Raw genomic sequence first — 18,159 nt, forward strand, 5'->3', positions numbered from 1 at the left:
TTAAAAACAGCATGAACACAATGATGTCGAGTTGAAACTTCCCAGTTCCAACTTGTCTGGAACGCAATAGTGTGTGTTTATTTACCTGGAAGGCATTGAGAGCGATGAAGATGTAGGCGACTACTATGGACAGATGAACCAGCACTCCACACAGCCAGGTCAGACCCAGGACCGGCAGCAGAATCAGAACCGGCCGCGTAACAGCCCTGCAAACACACACACGCACACGCACGCACGCACACGCACACACACGCACACACACACAGTGTTTGCCTGAGACAAATGTGGAAATATTAAATCAGGGGAGTGCTGCTTTTCCATTTGAAATAATAAAATAATAAATAATAATAAAATAATAAAAGGGGTGACGTTTTTTCTATACCTCAAATAAGAAAAAGAGATCCAAGCCTCTTATCAGAGAAGTGAACAGTGTCTTTACACTCGTGTATTAACTCATATGCCAGACACATTACTGTGTCCTTCTTCATGAAAATCTTCATAACACTTATTTTTAGTATAATGCATTATGATTTATACACATTGTCCTCTCGTTGTCTTGTGCTCGAGGAAGATCTAGACCTGATGGTGCTCTGGTGTAAAGAAGATCTAGACCTGATGGTGCTCTGGTGTAAGGAAGATCTAGACCTGATGGTGCTCTGGTGTAAGGAAGATCTAGACCTGATGGTGCTCTGGTGTAAAGAAGATCTAGACCTGATGGTGCTCTGGTGTAAGGAAGATCTAGACCTGATGGTGCTCTGGTGTAAGGAAGATCTAGACCTGATGGTGCTCTGGTGTAAGGAAGATCTAGACCTGATGGTGCTCTGGTGTAAGGAAGATCTAGACCTGATGGTGCTCTGGTGTAAAGAAGATCTAGACCTGATGGTGCTATGGTGTAAAGAAGATCTAGACCTGATGGTGCTCTGGTGTAAGGAAGATCTAGACCTGATGGTGCTCTGGTGTAGAGTCAATACTTTCACCTGTCACATCACTTGGACTTTAGCTTGGTTGACAAGAGACATGCAGTTCCAAGTAAGTTAATATAGCAGGAGCACTAGCCCCAAGCGCCCAACAGGTTGCAGTTTATCTTGTCTGACTGTGGAGTGATATGATTGGATGTAGCAGTCTGTGATTCTGACTGTGGAGTGATATGATTGGATGCAGCAGTCTGTAATTCTGACTGTGGAGTGATATGATTGGATGATGATTGGGTTTAAAAAAGGCCTTTAAACAACCTCCAGGCATTTGGCTTCTTGCTCTGTGAACAGGATCAACTTGACTTGACTTGATTGGACAAATTCCAATGTTTGTGTTTCTGAAACTCCAGATGTGTAGAAATCTTATTTTGAAGACCTTGCTCCACGTTGTTTATTGTCTGGGGGAAGTGAACATGTGATGCTAGATGATGTAGCTACAATATTAACACATTGTTATAAGACCACTTACTGTATTACACTTCTATAGCATGCAAACATGTGCTCACATACAAACCAAAACACACACATGAAGAACTGCTAATACAAATGTGCACGCACGCACACACACACACACACACACACACACAGTTGACCAGGTGCTGATAATACCATACAACTCCCACAGCAGACTCACCAAATCTAGACTCCTTCTCTCTCACACACTGTGTCTATTGACTGGAGAGAGAGAGAGAGGGAGAGAGAGAGGGAGAGAGGGAGAGAGTAAGAGTAAGAGAGAGAGAGAGTGAGAGAGCGAGAGAGAGGGAGTAAGAGTAATAGAGAGAGAGAGAGTAAGAGAAAGAGAGAGGGAGAGAGAGAGCGAGAGAGAGAGAGGGAGAGAGAGAGAGAGAGAGAGAGAGAGAGGGAGCGGGCGTGGGTGCACAGGAGAAAAGGCTTGATGGGGAAGGCAGAGTGCACACACAGAAAGTGTGGAGAGAAAGCAAAGCGAGAGGAGCGTTCAGAGTGAGTGAGAGAGGTTGTGTCTCTCATTGTATCCATTGTGACTCACCAGGTCAGGTCAAAAGTCTGCATCTTTGAAGCCGAGCTTGGACTGAGCATCTTGGTGCGGCGACGCGCGCTGGAAACGGTCACCATGACAACCCGACACAGTACCACCGCATTGACCTGTAGGCAGATGACAACAGCGTCAGCACGGCCTAGCATCAGCATGGCCTAGCATCAGAACAGCCTATAGTCAGCATGGCCTAGCGTCAACACGCCGTACCGTCAGCACGGACTAGCGTTAGCACGGCCTAGCATCAGAACAGCCTGACGTCAGAACAGCCTAGCGTCAGCACGGACTAGCGTTAGCATGGCCTAGCATCATAACAGCCTGACGTCAGCATGGCCTAGCGTCAGCACGGTCTAGCGTTAGCATGGCCTAGCATCATAAGAGCCTGATGTCAGAACAGCCTAGCGTCAGCACGGTCTAGCGTTAGCATGGCCTAGCATCAGAACAGCCTGACGTCAGCACGGCCTAGCGTCAGCACGGTCTAGCATCAGAACAGCCTAGCGTCAGAACAGCCTAGCGTTAGCATGGCCTAGCGGCAGAACAGCCTAGCATCATTACAGCCTCGCGTTAGCACGGCCTAGCGTCAGCACGGTCTAGCATCAGAACAGCCTGACGTCAGCACGGCCTAGCGTCAGAACAGCCTAGTGTTAGCACGGCCTAGCGTCAGCACGGTCTAGCATCAGAACAGCCTGACGTCAGAACAGCCTAGCGTCAGCACGGTCTAGCGTTAGCATGGCCTAGCATCAGAACAGCCTCGCGTTAGCACGGCCTGCCACAAACACCATACTGTACATGCCACTGGGCATCATGAGGGGAAAGCCTCCTTTTTAGGGTTAGGGATTAGGCCTCTCTTTATCTTTAGGAAGTGTAGCTACATCATAGTAAATAGTACTAAACCATGACTTTAATTTCCCCACATCCTTTCTTTAATCAGCTAGACTCATGGAGAGTTCAACATCTGTTTCAAGCAAACCTGAGACAAACAAATATGAGTGTTGGGCAAATTACCTAGGAAATGCAACAAGTTAATTATTACTTGTTAAAAAAGTAATACAATTACTTTACTTATTATTTTGTATCAAAAGTCATTAGTTACGTTACTCGTTACATTACTATATTACTTTCACTACCCCCTTGTGAAAAAGTGACGTACAACCTGTTTAGACTCCTTTTAGAACTGAATCCACTTAATTGGAACAATAATTAACCTTACAGGAGTCAACCATCAGCCAAACTGCAGACTTTTTATTTCTTTACCTACCTAGGACAAAAAAAACTAATCGTGTTCTGGCAACAGTAGTCTCACATAGCTAGACTTATCTCCACACTCTGTTTCAGTGCTGAACAAAGTAATGCAATAACAAAGTTACTTGTATTAGTAAGTGTACTCTAATTACTGTTTCGGAAATTATAATCCCTTACATAACTACCGTAAATTTCGGACTATAAGCCGCGGCTTTTTCCCCGTTTTTTGGCCCTGCGGCTTATATAACGGTGCGGCTTATCTATGGATTTTTTCAAAAAAAAAAAAAAAAAAAAAAAAAAAATCTCTCTTTTTTAGCACTCTTTCTAACTATAAATCCACTTCTGTTTTAATTTCCTCTCTTGCCCTCTTTTCACCACACCGCGGACACTGTGTGCACTGTAAAAGAAAACACAGGTGGTGTTGTGTTATGTTGTTTTGTTGAAATGTTAATAAATGGGAGCTTCCTCAAACAGCCATCTCTTTCCCGACAATCCCCTCTGTGCATGAACCCTTACATATGGTAATTAAACATTAAAACACAATAAAAAAAAAAAAAAAAAAAAAACATTAAAACACCTGCGGCTTATAGTCCGGTGCGGCTTATATATGTAACAAACAGGCAATTTTGCTGCTGCGGCTTATACTCCGGTGCGGCTTATAGTGCGGAATTTACGGTAGTTACTGGGACTTTTACACTTTACCTGCCTTTAGTGCCGAAAAACATTCATAGAGATGACAATGAAATCACAGTGCAGTCACACAGTGAGTGTGCAATGTATCTCCTCAAAGGGAACCATTTCTCTAAAAATATAGATTTTTAGGATTTATCTTTGGTCGATCACTGACTAGAACTCATTTGAACCAAAAATGAAAAGTGTATCTAAAACATGATTCTGTATCCTTTCCACACAGTATGTTCACAAAGAGGCATCAACCCAAACCTTGCAGTCAGGGAAATGTAAGGAGCTAGACAAGCAATGCGTCACACACACACACACACACACACACACACACACACACACACACACACACACTAAGTGCGATTGCAGTACATACAGCCAAGACAAAAATAACCGGTCCCACGAAGGCCCAGATCATATCAGTGTTCACATTGAGCCAGCAGTAGTCGTCTGCCTTGTAGTCGTCCACTGATATTGTCAATGTTACACCAACAATGAGAACAGGTAGTCCTGAAAGACAAGACACAAGAAAGATGAGACTGTAACATAACAGCTGCAGGCGCGTGCAGAGGGGGGCGCTAGGCCCGAGCACCTGCGCAAAGTGCATCAGGGGAAGTGAAGGCATGCCCAGCCCCTTCAAGAATAACTTATAACAACAAATAACAATTTAGCAATAAATCAAATGTCGGGACAGTTGACACATGTTGACCTTTCAACCGGAAGTTAAGTCATCGTCTGCGTCTCGGTGACGTGCGCGATATTTTCCCCCCGGGATGGGCGAAGGCATGACCCGCCCTTCTCTGCCTCTGATTGGCCTAGCGTCAAACGTTGTTGATCCAATCACATCTGCTTGGTTATCCTATCCTGCGTCTCTCCTCGTCTCCTGCACCAATCAGAGGCAGAGATGGGCCGGGTCATTCCTTCGCCATCCTGCCCACTGCCCAGCTGCCGAGCTCCGACTGACTGGCGGATCAGCAATGGTGAAACCGCCCCGCGCCGCGGTGTTGTGCCCTTTTTGAACTTTTGAGCCCCTGCCCCTCTAAGGGTCTCTGCACGGCCCTGAACAGCTGTTATTATTGCCATAAGAGAAAGGAGCATTTTAAGAGTTTACATATTTATAGAACAGTGACTTCTACAGTGCCAGACTGTCTATTTAGTCTGCAGGGGAACATTCAAGACATCTGCAATGTATGCTAGCATGGGATGCACTGTTCTGGGCTTATTATTATTTCATAACACGCAGAACAGTGAGGTTTGTGAGACGACAGAGTGGGGTAAGGTTCAAAGAACACACAATGAAATACAAATGTTGCATGACGGTGCAAAAACACGGTGCCGTGTGTACTTTCAGCTGGAGCAGGAGCAGGGCCGTTCACTAGCAGAAGCCCTCTGTTTTGCTCTGCGCCAGTCACAACTTGCACTGACTTCCTGCCTGGCTGCACACGATTGCTCGCGGCTCATGCAAAGTTAGACCGGCCAGCTGGCCTTTGCGCGTCACCATTTTTTTAGGGCACAAGGCCACATGTCAGAGCACAGAGGTTACTGCTCTATTGACATGGTGTCGTCTGAACATCATGTCAAAGAGCTTTCACGATCAGAGGGAGGGAGAGAGCAGAGTGTAGAGTCCTCCAACACAAACTGAGACAGAGATGATGCTGATGCTGACCCCAGCCGATGACGTAGTAGAGCTTCATCCTGCGGTCCTCGCTGATGTTGACAGACACCACTTTGCTCCAGAGCAGCAGGCCCTCCACCAGCATCCAGGAGAAGGAGGCCATGAAGAAGAGATGCAGCAGTGCCGTCACCACCAAGCACACCTCCTGGGGGAGAAGAAGCAGCAGACATTATGAGCATATGGTACAGTGGGTGAGCTCCTAGCTCCGTGTGTGAAGCCAATGTGGAAGTGGTCTCACTTGCCAGAGTCCGCCTCCTGTGCTGTGTGGAGTCTCACCTCATTGGCCGAGGCCCAGTCGCTGCACATCAACAGCAGCTCTGCCACCCCCAGGGCCACGATCAGGTTCTTATGGACGGTGGTGCGGTCAGACTTAGGGACGCTGCAGCACATGCACGCACACACACACACACACACACGCACACACACACACACACAGACGGACACAGACACAGACACAGACATACACACACACACACACACACACACACACACACACACACACACACACACACAGACGGACACAGACACAGACACAGACACAGACACACACACACACACACACACACACACACACACACACACACACAGCATGAAATATACATTAGGACCCAAAGTGACTGGTTTTAATATGTTTGACATGGTGTTAACATGTCATTGTGGTGTTACTGTATAGACGGTATCAGTCACTTCCAAGACAACTGGCGGTTGATTTTAATTGGGGAGATATCAGCAAACTTATTTCTGTTTATTTCTGTTGTCATTTTCAGTCTGTATAATGTTTAAAGATATACCGTAGTTAAAGGATGGCTTTACTGGTAATAAACCCACTTTATATCATTAATAATCTCTAATATAAGCACATGGGCAGTGTTTACCTTCTCTCTCTGTGTTTTTCTCACAGAGATCTCCCATTTCCTCCTCTGCCAAAGCGCTCCCTAACCCTAACCCCACAACGATGAAGGTGAAGAGGAGGTGTGAGACTCACCCCACAGCGATGAAGGTGAAGAGGTGTGAGACTCACCCCACAGCGATGAAGAGGATGAAGGTGAAGAGGTGTGAGACTCACCCCACAATGATGAAGAGGATGAAGGTGAAGAGGAGGTGTGAGACTCACCCCACAGCGATGAAGAGGATGAAGGTGAAGAGGAGGCCGCACAGAGACACTCCACAGCCCATCAGTGTCAGGACCTGCAATGCTTTTTCATTTTCCCGGCTCCTCTGAGACACACACGCACGCGCGCGCGCACACACACACACACACACACACACACACACACACACACACACACACACACACACACACACACACACACAAATAAATAGCAGCAGCAATCCCCAGGTATAAAATGTTGGCAGTGTCCCTTTGTGTAATGCACAGAAACGTACATCTCAAAAACAAAGTGAAAGAAAAAGGTGGTTCATTTAAAAAGCTCACTGGCTTTCCAGGGTCAAGTTAAGTACAAACAAAACTAGAGAGCATTTTGTATTGTGATCACATGAGCCACGTCGTGATGCAACGCGTCATGATGTACAACAGTGATCCTCACTATTTCTTCGATGAGGGCCGCACTGGCAGGACAAAGTCAATAGGAGAGTCACTTTTACCACAAAACACCAAAAGCCACCCCAACCAAGCACATCGGCCCTACCATTTTTTTGTTTTATTGTTTTCCACACACACACACACACACACACACACACACACACACACACACACACACACACACCAGTTTCCCCTAGAAAATCTTTCAGACCTGGAGAGATTTCGAAACGTACCCCGACCGCAACGGTGGGGGCCATCGCTGTCGACGCTAAAGTTTTAGCTAACCTGTTCACATACATGTTCGCAATGGCATCCCAAGTATCATCATACTATTATGGGATGCAATGCGAACAGTTGTATTATGGGATGTGCGTTTCCCAGGCAACGACACACGTTGACACATTTTGGAACAGCGCTGCACGCTGGCACAATACTCCTAAAAGCAAAATGCTTATTGTTTTGAATGATTTGGCATCTTCTATTACTGTCAACACCAGTATTGTTGTATTGTAATAATATGCCATAAAGGTTTATTGAAATTTTGGGGAGAGCAGGGAAGAAAAAAAAAACATTTTTTTTTTTTGTGCAATTTCTTAGAGCTGCCAACTAAAGCTTCGAGAGCCGCCAGCGTCTCACGAGCCGCACAATGAGGAACTAGGATATACAACATGAAACATTTTCAGAAATGTGATTTTCTACGTATCTGTGGATTGCAGAAAGGTACAATGCTGACATATTCTGGTGACGAGTCTGTAGTAAGCGTACAGGAAAGTCCAAAGACAGAGGTAGAGTGTGGACAGGAAAGTCCAAAGACAGAGGTAGAGTGTGGACAGGAAAGACAAAAGACAGAGGTAGAGTGTGGACAGGAAAGACAAAAGGCAGAGGTAGAGTGTGGACAGTAAAGACAAAAGGCAGAGGTAGAGTGTGGACAGTAAAGACAAAAGAGAGAGGTAGAGTGTGGACAGTAAAGACAAAAGACAGAGGTAGAGTGTGGACAGTAAAGACAAAAGGCAGAGGTAGAGTGTGGACAGTAAAGACAAAAGACAGAGGTAGAGTGTGGACAGTAAAGACAAAAGACAGAGGTAGAGTGTGGACAGGAAAGTCCAAAGACAGAGGTAGAGTGTGGACAGGAAAGACAAAAGGCAGAGGTAGAGTGTGGACAGTAAAGACAAAAGGCAGAGGTAGAGTGTGGACAGTAAAGACAAAAGACAGAGGTAGAGTGTGGACAGTAAAGACAAAAGACAGAGGTAGAGTGTGGACAGTAAAGACAAAAGACAGAGGTAGAGTGTGGACAGTAAAGACAAAAGGCAGAGGTAGAGTGTGGACAGTAAAGACAAAAGACAGAGGTAGAGTGTGGACAGTAAAGACAAAAGACAGAGGTAGAGTGTGGACAGTAAAGACAAAAGACAGAGGTAGAGTGTGGACAGTAAAGACAAAAGACATAGGTAGAGTGTGGACAGTAAAGACAAAAGACAGAGGTAGAGTGTGGACAGGAAAGACAAAAGACAGAGGTAGAGTGTGGACAGTAAAGACAAAAGACAGAGGTAGAGTGTGGACAGTAAAGACAAAAGACAGAGGTAGAGTGTGGACAGGAAAGACAAAAGACAGAGGTAGAGTGTGGACAGTAAAGACAAAAGACAGAGGTAGAGTGTGGACAGGAAAGACAAAAGACAGAGGTAGAGTGTGGACAGTAAAGACAAAAGACAGAGGTAGAGTGTGGACAGTAAAGACAAAAGACAGAGGTAGAGTGTGGACAGGAAAGACAAAAGACAGAGGTAGAGTGTGGACAGTAAAGACAAAAGACAGAGGTAGAGTGTGGACAGGAAAGACAAAAGACAGAGGTAGAGTGTGGACAGGAAAGACAAAAGACAGAGGTAGAGTGTGGACAGGAAAGACAAAAGACAGAGGTAGAGTGTGGACAGTAAAGACAAAAGACAGAGGTAGAGTGTGGACAGTAAAGACAAAAGACAGAGGTAGAGTGTGGACAGTAAAGACAAAAGACAGAGGTAGAGTGTGGACAGTAAAGACAAAAGACAGAGGTAGAGTGTGGACAGTAAAGACAAAAGACAGAGGTAGAGTGTGGACAGTAAAGACAAAAGACAGAGGTAGAGTGTGGACAGTAAAGACAAAAGACAGAGGTAGAGTGTGGACAGGAAAGACAAAAGACAGAGGTAGAGTGTGGACAGTAAAGACAAAAGACAGAGGTAGAGTGTGGACAGTAAAGACAAAAGACAGAGGTAGAGTGTGGACAGGAAAGACAAAAGACAGAGGTAGAGTGTGGACAGGAAAGACAAAAGACAGAGGTAGAGTGTGGACAGAGGAATGGTACCTTGACTTCGTAGACTTGCAGCAGCAGCGCAAAATTGGTGGTGTGGTTGCAGTAGCACACGGTGGAGCCATGTTGTTTGGATATGACCTCACAACCTCTGGTGCTCCACCACCCACCAGCCTCTGGACTAGGGTTGGACACACACAACACATACGTACATATCTACATACATACACCACCCACCAGCCTCCGGACTAGGGTTGGACACACACAACACATACATACATATCTACATACATACACACAGAACTGCCCGGAATGCCAAGAATGAAAATGTTCCTCACTCTAAATACGATCCTGCGTTTGTCAGATTTTTGGGCGAGAGCGGCAAGATAACCTTGGTATGGAATTTTAGCTTCTGACATGCCGCTGTCATGCCAAAAAGTGATTGTCCCCCAAAAAGCAGTTGGCGTCAGATTGCAGATACTGAACCTAAACTTGTAAAAAGGACTGGATTGGTTATAATCTAGGGCACAGAGCAGATAAAATAATGCAGTCGTACGGATCATTTCTTTATTTTATATAACCCATCCATAAATCACCTTTATTATAGTCCATTCATCCATCCATCTTCAACCACTTATCCAGGATCAGGTCATGGAGGTACAGTAGCAGTTCCCTTTCCCTCGCCCCATTAAGCAGCTCTGACAGGGGGTCCTGAGGCGTTCCTCAGGCCAGCGTGGAGATATCATCTCTGACTGGGGGTCCTGAGGCGTTCCTCAGGCCAGCGTGGAGATATCATCTCTGACTGGGGGTCCTGAGGCGTTCCTCAGGCCAGCGTGGAGATATCATCTCTCCACCTAGCCCTCGGTCTGCCCCGTGCTCTCGATGACAAGAGACTTTAAAGTTTTCACAAAAGACATAGCTTTGCTATTACCACGGACAGAGGGTTATGTGTATTTACGTGTTATGACTGTTTGATCCAGATAGAAACAGCTGTATGTATACTGGCCTGGGCGATACAGCGGCAAACGCTTTTTGGTAGACAATCACTTTTCGGCAGACAATCGCTTTGTGGCAGACAATCGCTTTGTGGCAGACAATCGCTTTGTGGCAGACAATCGCTTTGTGGCAGACAATCTTTTTGGCAAACACTTTTTGACACACAACATTTGTCAGCTGTTTGAAGATATGACTTGGTACTTACGTGAGCTCAAAGTCCCAGAAGGCGCACACTGGCTCATATACAGCACCGCTGGGATTCTACAGGGAAATGTGACATCTCGTGAGGAGAGGAATGGCTGAGCTTTCAGTAGAAATCATCTCAGAAAGAGCAGACCAACCTGGTGTCTGTGTTGGAGGTGGAAGCGAACTGCCGTGCTGACTCGCTGCTCATCTCCCAGGACCGTGGTGGAGATGACGGAGGAGCCCAGGATGGTGCCCATATACCTGGTCATATAGATAAATACTTAGGTAAATATACTTAGATAAATACTTAGGTACAGCATCTGCAACACATGTCACGAGGAGCAATGGGCCTACAGTAGGTGTTCATATCATTGAACCCAATGGTAATGTTACAGTAGGTGTGATGTCAAAACAAACCTGAAACAATATTCCTACCATAACTCGTTTGATCAGTTTGTAAGTAAAATTACCTCGTCATCATCAATTTAGACAGCAGATATTAAAGTATCTTCATATCATCACGATATGATCCCACGAGAAGACAATAAACAGTCATATTGAATTTAAAGGAACATTTAAAGACACCAAAAAGCTCCATTTCCAGCAGTTACCTCTGGCCGCCATCGGTGACAGTAGGAACCATGGTGATGTTGTCCTCGGGGTTGAAGAGTGGGCTCAGCGAGCCGTACCACGTGTTGACCAACGTGAGCCTCTGGAAGCCTGCATTCAAACACAACGACAACGAGGCGAGGGAGTCTTCAACTAGCAGCACCAAATAAAACAGCGTTACATGAAAATATTTCAATTGAGGGATATTAGCCATCAGTTATGATCAAACATGAATCTGCGTCTGGAGTACGCCAAAGCCAACAATGCACCTCCATCTGCACTTCACTGTGAGACCTTGGGAGCGTAAAGTGGGTGAAGGCATCATGCCACACATTGACGAGTGCATTGTGGGCTGCATTCACCTGTCAAACTGAGGTTAATAAACGCCTCTTCTCTAAGTCTGAATAAGTGATTCCTCCAAGTAGAATACCCAGAGGGGGAGGAAGAAGGTGATTGGTGCAGGCAGCATGTTCCTACCGTTGTCATGGAGATCCTGTATGTTCTGATGCGGGACTGAGATGCAGTCGAGGCTCCTCTCGCTCTCCGTCTCCGGCCCGCAGAATCTAGATCCACTGGATCCTTCCTGCAGCTTCTGCTGCTGCACCTCCAGCTCTACAAGGAGGCAAGAAGACCACCAAAAGCAGAGGATGGTTATGTATTAAATCACAGCAATGTAATCTGATTACTTTCAGATGATTTTGGATGTCAGCCTCCTGAAATTGAAGAATATGCAATTAAATTACAGGCTGTAGAATAGCCAATTGATACAAATACAAATGTATTTTAAATCAATATTTTGTGCCTGTATTTTGTAACCTGTTGATTTTCCGAGTGCAAAACTTTCACCAAATATTTGCGAATGCTTTTATTTTACAATTTTGGCAAATGACCATGATGGGATAATCAATGAGTACGTGTGCATGAAACAGTTTGAATGCATGAAGTGGAGGCGAAGAACCACCCAATGCCAAGCAGAGGCCCCTGCACTGACTCCTCCCCCTGCACTGACTCCTCCTTCACAGAGGCCCCTGCACTGACTCCTCCCCCTGCACTGACACTGACTGTGTGTATCTGTGTATCTGTGTGTGTGTGTGTGTGTGTGCATGGCATCTGTGTGTGCATGCACGTGTGTTTGTGTGTGTGGGTGCATGGCATCTGTGTGTGTGTGTGTGCATGCACGTGTGTTTGTGTGTGTGTGTGTGCGTGCATGGTATCCGTGTGTATGTATGTGTGTGTGCATGCACGTGTGTTTGTGTGTGTGCGTGCATGGCATCCGTGTGTGTGTGTGTGTGTGTGTGTGTGTATGCACATGTGTTTTTGTGTGTGTGTGCATGGCATGCGTGTGTGTGTGTGTGTGTGTGTGTGTGCATGCACGTGTGTTTGTGTGTGTGCGTGCATGGCATCAGTGTGTGTGTGTGTGTGTGCACGTGCATGCGTGACTCACTGATGTTGGGCCTTTGAATGGTCAGGTGGTCAGTCTCCGCCATCAGCCGAGGGCCCAGGCTGCTCACCATGCGGTCGATACTCTTGACCACGTCCATGGGGCCGCTCACCACCTGAAACACAGGGAGCACCTCAGCACCGGCACCACTCTGCCCTGCTCAAGCCAGAGAGCTGAGGTCCATTTCAAAATGGCCATTCAAACGCTACACAATCACACAAGCCCTCACCCCTACGCGCCCACGCACGCTTTGGCCGAAGAGGGCGCGCGCACGCCTCAATGTGGACAGGCCTATTATGCAGGGTGGCATCGTGGGTTTCTGCCCTGGCCTATTTTGAAACCGAACATTGTGAATTGAATATCTGAGCCGAGCCCTGCAGGCAGTGCTGCCCTGGAGGCAGTGCTGCGTGTGAGGGAGGCAGTGCTGCGCGTGAGGGAGGGAGGCAGTGCTGCGCGTGAGGGAGGCAGTGCTGCGCGTGAGGGAGGCAGTGCTGCGCGTGAGGGAGGCAGTGCTGCGTGTGAGGGAGGCAGTGCTGCGCGTGAGGGAGGGAGGCAGTGCTGCGCGTGAGACAGTGCTGTGCGTGAGGCAGTGCTGCGCGTGAGGGAGGCAGTGCTGTGCGCGAGGCAGTGCTGCGTGTGAGGGAGGCAGTGCTGTGCATGAGGCAGTGCTGCCCTGCAGGCAGTGCTGCGTGTGAGGGAGGCAGTGCTGTGCGTGAGGCAGTGCTGCGTGTGAGGGAGGCAGTGCTGCGCGTGAGGAAAGTGAGCGAGCTTTTCTCTGTGGATGACTATAGTGGCCACAGTGTTTCAGAGTGCTGCTGCTCATCCATTCAGTCTGGGCTGAGGTGGCCTTGAGTGCTGAGAGGCCTGGGGGAAGGGAGGCAGGCAGGCAGGCGAGCAGAGAAACACTTGTCATGAGGCAGCATCCATAAGGTCCATAATGCACCACACACATCGATAGCAGAGACACAGAACTGGGGGGGGAGGGACTCAGTAATAGAGTTTTGAGAGAGGGCGGCACGGTGGATCAGTGGCTAACACTGTCGCCTCACAGCAAGGTCGTGGGTTCAAATCTCCACCGTGGTCCTTTCTGTGTGGCGTTTGCATGTTGTCCCTGTGTTTGCGTGGCTTTTCTCCGGCTACTCTGGTTACCTCACATATAGTCTAAACACATGCAGTGTTTGTGCAGTATCCTAATGTCATCTAGTCAAATGTGTATATGATGTATGTAACCTAGCTTGTGTGTAGATAATATTTCATTTAATTTCATTTATTGAGTTTAAAATTACAGGGACAGTGCACATTAATAAACATTTCTGTAAATGCGCCAGTTTAGCCAGCTTGGCTAATTTTCAACCGTAGTCCCGGGGCAGTAAGATGGTAAAAACTGCTAAAACAAAAAGTACATTCAAACAGGAATAGCAATACTGTACCTATAGTGCCACATCACATACAATAACATAAAATACATAAACAATAAGGACAATGCTTTTATTTCAGCAATAGTAGTCAATGTAAAAAAGGCATGTTTAAATGGATAGCGTAGCTATAGACGGTTTTAACTTGACAACAAAAACATTCTAAATTGAGCCCCCGCTCACTTCCTGTTGCAGTGTTTGCTATGGACATAAAAGAAAAAAAACATTGAAGTGCAGGACTGACCATTCCGTGAAAACCATCTATACAGCTGAGCAGCGAAAACAAAAGTAACGATGTCGAGTGAATATTTCTGCAGTTTGCCGAATGGTGAGAAAAAGGAAGTGCTGTGGGGTTGTGCTCTGGTGAAAACCCTCTATATTTTAATCAGTAGGCTAATGAAATGTGTCAGCTCAGGCTTTAGTAAAAACACATCTATAGAAGGCTACTGCCCTCTAGTGGTTTGGTGCTGACGACAGCAGTGGATTATACTGGTCAGATGCCTCGCAATGACTGGAATCCCTGTGGGGAGATTGTAGCCTTCAGCAGCAGAATAGTAAAAGGACGGGAAAACTTGAACCTCAATTAGATTAATGAAAAAAACACATGTATGCAATAGACACAAATAAGACAATATGGGAATATAAATAGATATGTGTGTTTACATGCAGCGCATGTCCGTGATGTGCAAAATGTGCATCATATTTGCATGAACAGGTCTACAGAAGGACATATATTTATCCAATTGACTTCAAACTAGGCGGGTGCAATGCTAGGGACCCAAGGAAGTGCAGTGTGGAATTTCACGTGTGCCTGTGTGTGTGCCTGTGTGTGTGCCTGTGTGCCTGTGTGTATGCCTGTGTGCCTGTGTGTATGCCTGTGTGCCTGTGTGTGTGCCTGTGTGTGTGCCTGTGTGTGTGCCTGTGTGTATGCCTGTGTGCCTGTGTGTGTGCCTGTGTGTGTGCCTGTGTGCCTGTGTGTATGCCTGTGTGCCTGTGTGTATGCCTGTGTGCCTGTGTGTGTGCCTGTGTGTGTGCCTGTGTGTGTGCCTGTGTGTGTGCCTGTGTGTGTGCCTGTGTGTATGCCTGTGTGCCTGTGTGTGTGCCTGTGTGTGTGCCTGTGTGTATGCCTGTGTGCCTGTGTGTGTGCCTGTGTGTGTGCCTGTGTGTTTGCCTGTGTGTGTGTCTGTGTGTGTGCCTGTGTGCCTGTGTGTGTGCCTGTGTGCCTGTGTGTGTGCCTGTGTGCCTGTGTGTGTGCCTGTGTGCCTGTGTGTGTGTGTGCCTGTGTGTGGTACCTCTTTGATGGCCTGCCACTTGAGGGCATTGTCCTGGCTGAGGAGGCTATCGGCCACGCTGATGAAGCTGCGGCTGATCTGCTGGGCTGTGCTGGGCAGGGTGTGGGCGGGGGGCAGGGTGTGGGCAGGGGGCAGCTCAGCGGGCGCGTCAGCGGCCACAGACAGCAGCTGTAGGAGGGAGAACATGTCTGCAGGCTGCAGCTCCTCATGGCTCTCCTCCAGAGCCTGGACGGATACGTCCAGCAGGGACGACGCCTCGGCCCAGCTCATCCCCCCAGACGGCTGCATGTGACCAGTGTTGGGGGAGTAGTTAACTACATGTAGTTCAATTACTAGTTTAACTTACAATTTGCAATAGCTGGGTCAGGGTGGTTAGATTGACTACATTCAAATCTCAGTAGTTTTCTAAGTAATCAACTACGCCACCACCCTCTCACACCACCACCCTCTCGGGCTGAATTTAAGATAAGTCTGAACCCTGTCAGGTAAGATCCCACCTCCCTCTCGGGCTGAATTTAAGATAAGTCTGAACCCTGTCAGGTAAGATCCCACCACCCTCTCGTGCTGAATTTAAGATAAGTCTGAAGCCTGTCAGGTAAGATCCCACCACCCTCTCGGTCTGAATTTAAGATAAGTCTGAACCCTGTCAGGTAAGATCCCACCACCCTCTCGGGCTGAATTTAAGATAAGCCTGAAGCCTGTCAGGTAAGATCCCACCACCCTCTCGTGCTGAATTTAAGATAAGCCTGAAGCCTGTCAGGTAAGATCCCACCTCCCTCTCGTGCTGAATTTAAGATAAGCCTGAAGCCTGTCAGGTAAGATCCCACCTCCCTCTCGTGCTGAATTTAAGATAAGCCTGAAGCCTGTCAGGTAAGATCCCACCTCCCTCTCGTGCTGAATTTAAGATAAGCCTGAAGCCTGTCAGGTAAGATCCCACCACCCTCTCAGGCTGAATTTAAGATAAGCCTGAAGCCTGTCAGGTAAGATCCCACCACCCTCTCGTGCTGAATTTAAGATAAGCCTGAAGCCTGTCAGGTAAGATCCCACCTCCCTCTCGTGCTGAATTTAAGATAAGCCTGAAGCCTGTCAGGTAAGATCCCACCACCCTCTCAGGCTGAATTTAAGATAAGCCTGAAGCCTGTCAGGTAAGATCCCACCACCCTCTCGTGCTGAATTTAAGATAAGCCTGAAGCCTGTCAGGTAAGATCCCACCACCCTCTCGTGCTGAATTTAAGATAAGCCTGAAGCCTGTCAGGTAAGATCCCACCACCCTCTCGTGCTGAATTTAAGATAAGCCTGAAGCCTGTCAGGTAAGATCCCACCACCCTCTCGTGCTGAATTTAAGATAAGTCTGAACCCTGTCAGGTAAGATCCCACCACCCTCTCGGGCTGAATTTAAGATAAGTCTGAACCCTGTCAGGTAAGATCCCACCACCCTCTCGTGCTGAATTTAAGATAAGCCTGAAGCCTGTCAGGTAAGATCCCACCACCCTCTCAGGCTGAATTTAAGATAAGCCTGAAGCCTGTCAGGTAAGATCCCACCACCCTCTCGTGCTGAATTTAAGATAAGCCTGAAGCCTGTCAGGTAAGATCCCACCTCCCTCTCGTGCTGAATTTAAGATAAGCCTGAAGCCTGTCAGGTAAGATCCCACCACCCTCTCAGGCTGAATTTAAGATAAGCCTGAAGCCTGTCAGGTAAGATCCCACCACCCTCTCGTGCTGAATTTAAGATAAGCCTGAAGCCTGTCAGGTAAGATCCCACCACCCTCTCGTGCTGAATTTAAGATAAGCCTGAAGCCTGTCAGGTAAGATCCCACCACCCTCTCGTGCTGAATTTAAGATAAGCCTGAAGCCTGTCAGGTAAGATCCCACCACCCTCTCGTGCTGAATTTAAGATAAGCCTGAAGCCTGTCAGGTAAGATCCCACCTCCCTCTCGTGCTGAATTTAAGATAAGTCTGAACCCTGTCAGGTAAGATCCCACCACCCTCTCGTGCTGAATTTAAGATAAGCCTGAAGCCTGTCAGGTAAGATCCCACCTCCCTCTCGTGCTGAATTTAAGATAAGCCTGAAGCCTGTCAGGTAAGATCCCACCACCCTCTCAGGCTGAATTTAAGATAAGCCTGAAGCCTGTCAGGTAAGAAAGACATCAAATGAAGATGGCTGGATTGTTGACCTGGGTTTTGTTGGAGAGTTTCATCAGCTGGTCCATAAAGGCGGTGGGCTGAGCAGTCTGGGCATCGCTCAGCTCTTTCATCTTCAGATAACGCGCTGTGGAGAAGACAACGTCACATCAATCTAACACGTACGTCTGTATGGAAACGGCCATTTGTACATTGGCCATAAACACAAGAGTCTGAGGTGTCATAGTGTGTTAGTGGGTAAGGAAGGAAGCCATCTTGATCAAGACACTGAGCTCCAGCCAGGAGTGCTGCTCTGTAGCTGAACCCTGACCTCCACCTCCCTGTGGAGGAGGGCCAAAGGAAAAGAGTATTTCCTTACAGGGAGCAATAAATTAGTAACGAGGTTGTTATATTCATTTATTAGTCAAATATTACATAAGATATAACACCATTCCCTTACTTTATTATTATTATTATTATTTATAGTTAAAAAAAAGTGTTCAAGCTTTACCTCTAGTGCTGGTGCAGATGAATGGCAGTGGATCAGAGCAGTCAGCCAGCCCATACAGCGGGAGATGACCTGTCCAGCCCTGCAACGTCCTGCAGCCCTGCAGCTCCCTCTGCTGGTGCACCGCTGCTCATGCAGTCACAGCATCACACACATACACACATACACACAGAACAAACAAATTTTAGC

The 18,159-nt window shown here is 47.2% G+C and overlaps 1 protein-coding gene across 1 annotated transcript in view; it reads right to left on the minus strand.

The window, feature by feature from the left end:
- adgrd2 (adhesion G protein-coupled receptor D2) overlaps window positions 1-18,159 on the minus strand; it is a gene marked incomplete at both ends in the record, with an annotated part of 30,329 nt that overhangs the window by 4,826 nt on the left and 7,344 nt on the right. Inside the window, 15 exons of the mRNA XM_083645490.1 lie at window positions 86-206; window positions 1,981-2,096; window positions 4,286-4,419; window positions 5,576-5,729; window positions 5,861-5,963; window positions 6,699-6,802; window positions 9,457-9,583; window positions 10,604-10,659; window positions 10,740-10,845; window positions 11,196-11,304; window positions 11,671-11,805; window positions 12,638-12,749; window positions 15,342-15,623; window positions 17,516-17,610; window positions 17,974-18,096. Of these exons, the coding sequence (XP_083501616.1) occupies window positions 86-206; window positions 1,981-2,096; window positions 4,286-4,419; window positions 5,576-5,729; window positions 5,861-5,963; window positions 6,699-6,802; window positions 9,457-9,583; window positions 10,604-10,659; window positions 10,740-10,845; window positions 11,196-11,304; window positions 11,671-11,805; window positions 12,638-12,749; window positions 15,342-15,623; window positions 17,516-17,610; window positions 17,974-18,096 (1,877 nt within the window). The remainder of the gene's footprint in view (window positions 1-85; window positions 207-1,980; window positions 2,097-4,285; window positions 4,420-5,575; window positions 5,730-5,860; window positions 5,964-6,698; window positions 6,803-9,456; window positions 9,584-10,603; window positions 10,660-10,739; window positions 10,846-11,195; window positions 11,305-11,670; window positions 11,806-12,637; window positions 12,750-15,341; window positions 15,624-17,515; window positions 17,611-17,973; window positions 18,097-18,159) is intronic.

This window comes from Poromitra crassiceps (assembly GCF_964638095.1).
Source record: "Poromitra crassiceps genome assembly, chromosome: 10".
Classification (NCBI taxonomy): Eukaryota; Metazoa; Chordata; class Actinopteri; order Beryciformes; family Melamphaidae; genus Poromitra; species Poromitra crassiceps.